The sequence below is a fragment of the Egretta garzetta genome, unplaced genomic scaffold (assembly GCF_000687185.1).
Source record: "Egretta garzetta isolate BGI_Z169 unplaced genomic scaffold, ASM68718v1 scaffold152, whole genome shotgun sequence".
NCBI classification, from domain to species: domain Eukaryota; kingdom Metazoa; phylum Chordata; class Aves; order Pelecaniformes; family Ardeidae; genus Egretta; species Egretta garzetta.
In genome coordinates, this window is record NW_009259037.1 from 1,220,589 (window position 1) to 1,231,035 (window position 10,447).

The window sequence follows — 10,447 nt, forward strand, 5'->3', positions numbered from 1 at the left end:
AGGTGTTGCCACACTGAGAAATCCTCCGGCAAAGGACTTTCAGACTTACTTTGAATTCTTCTTCTAGCCCTATCTTGACCAGGTTTGGCGCCGCGTTGTGTGATGTCTGTAGATGTTTTTCTAAGGATGACACATCTAGCTCCGTGTCACCGTAGAGGTAGTATTCAAGTAAGGCTTGATAAATGAAGGAGTATTGCATCTGGAACAAACAGAGAGGCGGATAAGCATACTGCAAAGCAAGGAGGTAAAACTATGAATGCCGGCACTTTCATCCATCCCATGTGGTCCACGATTGACTAATTATCCAAATACACCTTCAGCTAAAAAAGAGTTTTGCTGTGACATCGCTCACGTTCTCTAAAATTCCACTCTTGTGTGCATGGGGAAACCTGGACGTGATACCTGGAGGTAACATGCCTTACGGTGGTCTTCACAGCCCTAACACGCCTTTATCTTCTTCCCCAACCCCATCCCCCTACGGGGCTTTGTTCATTTTCCAGCTATCCAGGTGCGCAACAGAACAGCACATACTGGGACGCGTGTCAGAGCGGAAATACATTCTTCTTCGACTGCAAAAAGTTGTAATTTTGACCGATGAAAGTCCACTTACGTCAGTCTGGACCATCTGCGGACGCTGATTACGGATTCTTGAAACAAACTCAAAAACATCAACTTTCTGTTCAGCGTGCATCATGTCTATGATGGCGTCGATCACGATAAACGTGCCTGTGCGACCCACGCCAGCGCTTAGAAAGGAAACAAAAACAAAATCTCTATGGGATGACCAAGTCTGCAGGAACCGCTACAGCAGTGACACAGGTGGGACTTACACCGTTTATACCGGACTGAAATACTCACTGTGAACCCCCAAATTTAATTTTTTATTTTAGCAGTGATCGTAACAAGAAGGAGTCTAAATTTTTAGCATAAAAAGACACCCCTTAACAGCTCTGAAATGATAAGATCAAAATTATCTTGGCAAGGACCTTTGGAAAAAAAATTCTGCTTGACCAGGTATAATAACTCAGTCTAAAATGAAATTTTAATATTTTTTTTTCTTAATTTTTGCTCTTTTCTGCATGGTTGCTGTCACATGCCAATAGGTAATAGTTACTTGGTACGAGTTCTACGCTTCCTAACTGCCACCCCAAATTATTATTATTTTTTTATATATCCTTCAACAGCCACGAGAGGGAGCACGATCATTATAAATCCCACTACTCCAGCGACTTTCAGCTCTTCCTCCCAGAGGAAAAGGGCATGGCATCCTGTGCTAGGCATGAATAGCTCTCCTTTAACCTTCTCTTGGTTTATTTTGTACAGCAACTGCTGTGGTGTCCGCAAACACCGTCTGGAACACGACAAAAACCTCTCCCCGCGTCCCGGCGTGTCCGAAGGTACAGAGCGATTTTCAGCGGGGAAACGTTCGGCTTTAAATAACACCAGAAAAAAAAAAATACATTGCGTGCATAACAGGACTTAGTTCACGTGTAGACACGCGTACTCCAAACAGCAAACGCCACGTGAAACCAAAGCCCCCAAGCCCTCCTGTTCCAGAGGGGTGACCGAGATGAGCAGACTCACGGGAGTACCACGGCCCCCCGCCAAAACCTCACGTCACTGCTTCACGGTGAAGAAGCCCCCTGTAACCTTCTGCCTCCCACCCCTTTGCGTTTAACCATCGCTTTGGCAGGGGTCCCTCTCTCCTGGCCACACCACATCCTGGCCCCATGCTCCCACCCGCCGGTCCCCCTCAGCCCCTCTGTGACCCCCGGCAGCTTCCAGCCCTCGGTGGCCAAGGGTCCCTGCCCCCTCGCTTCCTTTCGCTCGTGTTTGACCTCCGCCACCTCGGATGAGTCCACCTCGAGTCCTGCCGGCATGGCTCTCAGTTTATCGAGGTTTTCCATCTTCCAGATGTGTCCTGGAAACCACCTCTGGAAGAGGAGGGCTCAGGGGCTCAGCTTCCTCGCTTCTCTCCCCTTTGCAGATACGATCCCTTTTTACACATCCTTGGTCCCTCCCCGTGCCTCTGCCCCAAGGTTACCTTACTTCAGATCGGTGCTTAATTCTATCCTTGCACGTTCCTGCTAAAGCCGGTAATTCCACCAACCTTGACATTTGCCTTGGAAGTTCCCTGGGTTTATCCATCCTTAACCTACTCTAGGGTATCCCTTACTCAGCTACTCCTCCATGTAGCTCTCTGCTCACTGAAAAAAAAAATATTTCTGAAAACTTCTGGGGAAAACAAAGGCAGAAATCCCCCCTCCACACACTTTTATCTGCAACTCTTCCCTTCCAAATGCTTAATTAGCCTTTTATTAACTTCCAAAAGATTCCAACTGAGCAGCTTTTGGTCAGGATGCCTGGCTGATACTTTCACACCAGCTCACTAAAAATGGACGGTTACTACTATCGATGAGTTTCCCTTTCCTTTTGTCAACAGTTCAATCGTGTCATATCCTGAACTGTAACGGAAATTAAGTATCACCCCCCTCATTCTTTACTCCCAAAGCAGGCTGAAGCACTGCCCTAGCCCCCGGCACCGACACGTAACAGTGCTACGGCATTCCCTTGGACCACTGTATCCAAATCCCTGCAGTTTTTTATAACAATATTTTATACTTTCCTGTATTTTGTCTCTACTGCTGCTGACTGAACTAAGTACAGAATTTCCTGCTGGTGCAAAATAAAGCTCAAGCTCAAGCTTTGGTCTGCACAGACCGTCCCGGCAAAGGGCTATAAAAATACTGTGGGTTTCTCAAAGGAAAGACTACGTGAGACTGCTAAAATCTTTTTTTTTTTTCCATTTAATGCTTTTCTTTAAGCCTCTTATGTATGACACCTGGGAGAGAGGCTGGATCCTAGCAAGGCACTGCCTGGATGGAAATGAAGAAAGAAAAAGGCTGGCTTGGTCAGGACAAGCGCACTCTTTTCCAACAGCACACACTTCAAAGACTACTGGAGAGTATTTCTAGTTGTCCGACTCAAGCAAGAGAAAAAGAAACAAATCCATGAATCCACAACCATTTCCTTAAGAACAAACCCCCGAAAGACAAAGCTGCTATTCTTCTCTTTTTATTCCGACCTCGCTACGATAATTGCTCCTGAAAAGACACTCCTTTGCTCGCTTCGGCGCTTACAGTTGCTATAGAGACTGCAATTAATCTTTTAAAACCGATTCGGAGTTTGTTTGTGGTTTGATTAGCGTGAGATTTCAAACAGTTTAGCACCAGCCTTGAAGAGCAGGAAGTTCACGAGCGTGCGGCCGCAGGAGTGGGAATATGTTTCCGTATTGGTATGTAGTACATTTTTCAAATCGCAGCACTTGAGGCTCTTAAATGCAAGTCTTTCTTCAAACCTTTCAAGGCATTTAACAGACAATTTACATAGCGAACGGCAATTTTATTGTGGGAGAAGTGGGGGATGAATTCTCAAAGGAGCGCTTAGTGGCGAAGGTCAAAGATTTGTATTACAAGTCTGTTTTTCTGACAAAGAACATATTTATACCAAACACAGGGTATTGCTCAGGGATTAAAAAAAAAACCAACCAAACCCTAAACAACAACTTCTGTGTGAGTCTTAAAGTGCCTGCAAAGACGGAGCTTTTGAAATTGTTTTTACCCTGGGCTGTCAAAAAGCTCAGCACATTTTTGCCGTTTACCTATATAAATATGTAGGTAAATATACATATACACTCACATACACACTTCGAAGGCTATGAACGGAAGATTAAAATGTAGCCTTGATATTCTACACGTAACTAACTCCAGGCCAAGCGCAGAGAACGGCTTGAAGAGCACATACATACCTACAGTGAACCACAACGGGTCCAGCATGGGCGGGATTCAACGATTTGACTTTTTTCAGGAATTTCAGCATCCCGATAGGTGTGAAAGGCACCCCAAAATCCGGCCAGCTGGTGAAGTGAAGCTGCATAACGAGCCTCGGGGCTTTGCAACCGTCATGGAGCTGCAGGGAACAACACAGACTCTGAGTCCGACCTTTCATTTTTCATGCAAAGATTTACAAACAGACTGCTCTGGTTATTTATGACTTTAATTCCTGCAACACTTAGAGCCTGACTCACGGATTTGAAGTTTACAGTGCATGTAAAATACAAACACAGAGTAAAATTACCATATATTATTAAAATGCATCCTTGCACTCCAGTGAAAATTGGAATAATCCCAGGACAGGATTGCAAAAATTAAGACAATTTATGTTAATAACGGATCAAATCCCAAGTCCTTTTTCACATACAAAAATCTTCACGCTTCTTTTAGCAGCCTCGGATGAAACTCATAAAATTCAGCCTAAACGTTCAGGATCTGCATCGCTACGAGATGCCAGGTGCCAGCTTTTGCCGTATCACATCGGAGTAACAGAAGAAGGGCTGCGCCTCTAATGGCCAACCTCCGATCATAGAATCACATAGAATCATAGAATAACGGAAGAAGGGCTGCGCCTCTAATGGCCAACCTCCGACGGTTTCATGACCTGGCCTACTCGTCAGGAACAAACGAGAAGATACTACGGCAGCAACGACAGCGGCGCTCAGCATCGTTTCACCTGCATCCCCCCACCACGACCTACCCTGAAGGTTACAAAGCCCATCGGTCTTCATAGAATCATAGAATGTTTTGGGTTGGAAGGGACCCCTAGAGGCTTCAGCCTGTTCGCCAGGGTCAAGGCCTTTTCTTTCAAACTGCAGAAGCCAGTTGGGTTTTGTAGGGTTACCTGGTCTCCATCAGTGGATAACCAAATCCTCCCAACACAAACTCAGCAGTGATCAACCAGTGAAAGGCAGCCGGGTCCACGCATAAACCTTCCAGCCCTTCAGCTCCTCCCCAGTACGTACGTCTCCGTGCCGTTCCTTCTTTCCCATTCCGCCTTCTGAGCACAGTTTCTCCGAGTGTTTTTATCAGCGATCGCTACTCATACCAAAGCGATCTGCACGCTCAATCAGCAGAGGCTGCTTCACCGTTCAGAATCTGTACCTAATCCTGAACGAATCCACCCACATTTTCAGGGGTTCTGAGCTCTCCGTGTAGCTGTACAGAGCTATGCGTGGTTTATCACCTCTCACCAGCCCGTATCGTCTTCAGGCTTCGACCTGAATTAGACGGTCATTGCGTTACAAACCCAGCAGCCCTCCCCTTAGGGGGTGAGGGTCCCTAGCAATTTGCTCCCGCACAAGGCTACACTCTGTGGACAAGAGCAAAGGCATCCCCACCATCTCCCCTGTGATCTAAAGCCTTAACTTGTGCCAGAGACCAAGGATACAACAGAAATCATAGAATCATAGAATCATAGAATCATAGAATGTTTTGGGTTTGAAGGGACCCCTAGAGGTCATCTAGTCCAACCCCCCTGCAGGAGCAGGGACACTGCTAACTAGATCAGGTTGCTCAGAGCCCCATCCAACCTGGTCTTGAATGCTTCCAGGGATGGGGCCTCCACCCCCTCTCTGGGCAACCTGTTCCAGTGTTTCACCACCCTCACTGTAAAGAATTTCCTTATATCTAGTCTAAACCTACCCTGGTTTAGTTTAAAACCATTACCCCTTGTCTTGTCACAGCTGGCCCTACTAAAAAGATTTTCCCCATCTTTCCTATAGGCTCCCTTTAAGTACTCAAAGGCCACAATCAGCTCTGCCCACAGCCTTCTCTTCTCCAGGCTGAACAAGCCCAACTCCCTCAGCCTGGCCTCATAGGAGAGCTGCTCCAGCCCTCAGATCATTTTAGTAGCCCTCCTCTGGCCCCGCTCCAACAGGTCCATGTCCTCCTTGTGCTGAGGGCTCCAGAGCTGGACGCAGGGCTCCAGGTGAGGCCTCACCAGAGCAGAGTAAAGGGGCAGAATCACCTCCCTCGACCTGCTGGCCAAATCAAGCCGTAATGCTGGCCGACATTGGCCAGCTAACACCCACAGACTATGCCAAGTACCCAAACACATCCAAATTCACTCATTTATCGATCTATGTGCAATTTGTCCCAAAAAAGCTCAAGAAGCTGCTCCTGTGCTCCCTCCTTGGTGGTCACAAGGAAGGACTTTCTGTGGCCCTTGGCTACAGAGAGGAGGAGACGGAGCAGAACCTCTTGCAATCCATTAAACTGTGGCGGAGGCTGCGTGAGCTGAGGTGCAGAGCCTGCTCGCTGGCCTCGGCGAGCTGCCACACCTTTCCCGGTTTGCAAATACGTTTAACTAATTTCCTGAATTTCTTTCAAGCGAATATTTGACATTGTAACAATTCTTTTTAAAAATTAAAGCGAAGCCCCAGCAAGAGCATCGCTGTCGCTTACCGACTGAACGCAGAACTTGCGGATGGTATAGTCCACCAGAACTATGCAATCTTCCACGGACACGCGGATGTTTCCATAAGTCCAGCACCCTTGGTCGGGCCAATACTGGTAACATTTTTCCTGTACAAACATACAGCAAGTTTTATAACCCTGAGTCTGCTTTCATCGTTGGTCAACGGAGTTATATGAGAACAGCGCACATACGCATGCACACGAGCGTGCAGGGTTTCTCCTCTGGCACACCACAGCGTTCACGCTTTGCTGGTGCTACTGATGCTTACAGTCATGCAAGGAAGGTGAGAACAGCTTTTGAAGTTGTTTTTTAACCTAGCCAGACCGAAACAGCTTTGGGTATGGCTTGGTTTTTTTGTTAGGGGGTTGTATTGGGTCAAGCTGCACGGCGCTGGGCTTTCTGTGGGTGTGTAGAAAGGGGTTGATCACACCCCAATGTTTTGGCTACTGCTGAGCAGTGCTCGACAGCATCAAGGCTGTGTCTCCAATATTCCCCCCACCACCACCAGTGGGCTGGAAGGGGGCAGGATCTCGGGAGGGGACGTAGCCAAGGCACCTGACCCAAACCAGCCAAAGGGATATTCCATACCATGTGACATCAGCTCAGATATAAAAACTAAGGAAAAAGGAAGAGAAGGGGGAGCATTCATTTTTTATGACGTTTTGTCTTCCAGAGGAACAACCCTGGGTACTGAAGCCCTGTTTCCTGGGAAGTGGCTGGGCATTGCCTGCTAATGCGAAGTAGGGAATAAAATCTTGTTTTTTCCTTTTGCTACCACGCACGGCCTTTGCTTTTGCTTTTCTTTATGAAACTGCCTTTATCTTGACCCACGAGGTTTTTTTTTCCGTGAGTTTTCTTTCTTTTCCATCTCATTCTCTCCCTACCTGTCCTTCTGAAGAGGGGAGCGACAGAGCGGCTTTGTGGCACCTGGCATCCAGCCAAGGGCAAACCACCACAGGGCTGCCTAACTGCGGGGACCACGACGTCTCGACTCTTTTTATTTTTAAGCTTTAAGTGCAGTCACCAAAGAAACAGGGTTTATTTCTTGGGCACGTGATTTTGAGGACTTCATATATTTCAAATAAAGATGTAGCATGCTCAGTGTGGCAAACTGAAATTAATAATTGAAACTGAAGTTAATTAAAAAGCACCTTTTCTGTTTCTGAGGATGATACGTTTCCTTACTATTTTAATTTAGCTTTGCAAAGAGCACACAGCAGTAATGAAGTCGAACGTTTCAGGCTTCTCATGTGCGTCCCAGCCTTCGGCCCGTATGCATGGGAAGTCTCGCGGAGCGGGAGGAGCAAGACATCTACGAGGAGGATGGGGGCACAGGGAGGAGCAGCATCGGGCTCACAAGCAAAAAGTATTGCTTTTTTAATTTTTATGGGCATGTGCCAGAAAGAATTTTGAAATCTAACTTGCAGAAAAACGAATGAAGTTTTCACCTTCATTTCTAACCAAGCCCAGCCACAAGCTTGATAAAAACACAGGCATGAGAACTTGCCTTTGGCTATGGGCTATGCAGGACCAAGTCAGGTATCAGAATGTTTTCCTTAAGATTGACACACATAAATTTGTATTTTGGAAACGAAAACTACATTTATAAGCAGAAACTCAGACGAGCTAACAGAGACCGAAGGAGGAAGTGGTCAGAAAAGTGACTGGCCTGACGCTCTGCTTGAGACACCCCAGAGAAAACCGAAACAAATCTTTACCTCTTTTCTTTCTTTCAGGTTGGTTAGCATGACAATGATGGCCGACTTCTGCTCCCACACCATCCTCCAGAAATCGTTAACTGTTTCTTGCTTGGGTCCTGCAGACAGAACACAGCTTCGCTCCAGAGGGGTGACGGGCTCCGGCATGAACCCCCCCACCGCCAGGTGCCCACCCAGACCTGTGTTTACTACAGACTGCTCAGGTTTTGAACATACCACATATTTCTTAAAAGAAAAAAAAAAAAAAATCAAAACCCCATCATATTTTCTTTTACATGATCATATGCACTCAAATCTACCTGATTTGATACCTCTTCTCTTGAAATATTATTAATGCTCTTTTAAGCGGGCTACGGCGGGAGCATCGTTTAGGATTTTGCCTTTGCAGCTCTGCCCCATGCCGAGGGCCAGCTTTGCCTGTCCCCACAGCGAGCAACCGGTCTCGAGAGCTGCTCGCCGTGCCGCGCAGGAGTATTTCTGCAGGGCAGGGGCAGCTATTGCTTTGCGCCTGGGACTGCGGCGACAAAGGTCACAAAACCTGTGACTCAATACAGCACGAGAACGCAGGCAAAAATGCTAATTTCTGCCTCAGGGTTGCGTCGACAGAAAGTACTGTATCAGGAGACACCATCGCTCAAAGCCCCAGTAAGCAGATGAGAAAGGAGGAGCGAGGAGCAGAGCGGGGGCGGCGGGGGGAAGGCGAGCCTCCTCGCTCAGACCAGCATCTGCAGGCCTAAAGGTACCGGGTTACCTCACGCTCACTCAAATTTCGTTTAAACTGTAGCCTCTAAATCCCACCTCACATTTGGCCACCACCTGCAGCTGAAAATAACCCCAAACCACTTCTACAATTAAATACCTTCAGCCGTAAAATGTACAGAATAGAGAAAGGAGAATTAATTACCTTGGGCTGCTATAAATTTATTCTTTTCTTTATAACCCTATGGAAAGAAACAGCAGAGCAGTTAAAAGATGAAATCCCAACGTGCGCTAGCAGAAAAATACTTCTTTAAGTCACCGCCTTTGCAGTTTGGCCAACAGTGGAAAACTGCCAACTTACATCTATATATGACGCGTTAATATAGTCTGAAGGTGGGACTCCATCGATTTGGGTCAAAATCACTCTGGAATGATCATCTGGAAGACGAGACATTGCAAGCACATTTTCATGTTAATCAACGTGAACTACGTCACCTCCTTTTGCAAGCAGGAGGCCAGGCTACGCGTGCCCTTCCCAAACCAGCCGTCTCCCATATGGCCCCTAGTTCTCATCAAGAAACTTTCTCCCCAAACGTCCTGCCTTGCTCCCACACCTGAAGGTCATCGGGACTGCAGCTCTACAATACTGGAAGCCCAAACTCTGCCACATTCGATTGCCCAAAACTAACCCAAGACTAACTAAACAACCGCTTGCCGTAGTCTAATTTGGTAGAACCCCGTGAGAGCCGAGGCTTTGCAGCGTAGCACCCGATAACCTACAGAAAAACCTAAGAGGAGAAGATCGATACTAGAAACGTGCCACAAAACAGACAGCGTTTGCACACGCGGCGCGTGAAGAACATCTGTGACCAGTGAAATTACATTATTTGAATATTTTCAGCAAACGAACGCTACTGCCAGCATGCTCAGCGCCAGAGTTAATCGTCCCATGTAAAAGAGAAGGTAATGTCTTACATGGCAGGATGTTAGGATATCTGTTTTTCTCCCGGTTTTCTTCTTTATTTGCCATTTCAAATGTTCCCTGCACATATCCAGCTGTTAACGACTGGGGAAAAAAAATAAATAAAAAAAAAAGATATGGAAGTCAACGTGTTAGAAAACAGGTAACTACAACTGCACATGGCTCAGGGAAAACCTGCATCTATACACATTGCCTTGCATCCGACAGAATTAAACACATTTTGGGTTTTTTGTTGAAATAACTTCCATTACTCTAAAACAGGAAACCACGTCCTGGCAGATTTCACTACAGAAAACGAGTTCAGCAGTTTTGGAAAAATAAGTAATTTTTCCACCAGAGACGGCAGTTATTTAGAAAATTGTTAAAACTCCGAGCCGCTGCTCGAAGCTGCCATCTGCCGCGGTGATTCACAGCGCCGTGACCCAGCCGCGCGGATGCGCCGCTCCCGCGAGCTCGGCTCCGACAGCTACTTATAGCAGTAACAGTTGGTTCAGTAACATAAATAGAGTTTGATTGTTAATAGCTCACTGCTAAGCACATTAAATACCAAACGTCTTGCCGAGACCCGCAGGTGAGGGCCCAGCTCTGGCAAGAAAGGGAGGAAGCAAAAATAAATCCCAATTCTTCTATGCTAAAAGTCGCTGTACGTGCATGAGTCAAATTCTGCTGGTTATCAGCAAGATCTAAGACTGCAGATAAATTAGTCAAGCTTAAAAAAAAAAAAAAAAAAAAAACA

At 46.6% G+C, this 10,447-nt stretch overlaps 1 protein-coding gene across 3 annotated transcripts in view; it reads right to left on the reverse strand.

The window, feature by feature from the left end:
* The window catches only part of PTPRE (protein tyrosine phosphatase receptor type E), a 59,431-nt gene that overhangs the window by 17,812 nt on the left and 31,172 nt on the right, over positions 1-10,447 (reverse strand). For all 3 annotated transcript variants that reach the window (XM_035890425.1, XM_035890426.1, XM_035890427.1), the window contains 8 exons: positions 9,705-9,795; positions 9,091-9,167; positions 8,935-8,971; positions 8,031-8,128; positions 6,300-6,419; positions 3,809-3,969; positions 611-746; positions 50-199 (listed from right to left, as the gene is read on the reverse strand). In XM_035890425.1, the coding sequence (XP_035746318.1) occupies positions 50-199; positions 611-746; positions 3,809-3,969; positions 6,300-6,419; positions 8,031-8,128; positions 8,935-8,971; positions 9,091-9,167; positions 9,705-9,795 (870 nt within the window). The remainder of the gene's footprint in view (positions 1-49; positions 200-610; positions 747-3,808; positions 3,970-6,299; positions 6,420-8,030; positions 8,129-8,934; positions 8,972-9,090; positions 9,168-9,704; positions 9,796-10,447) is intronic.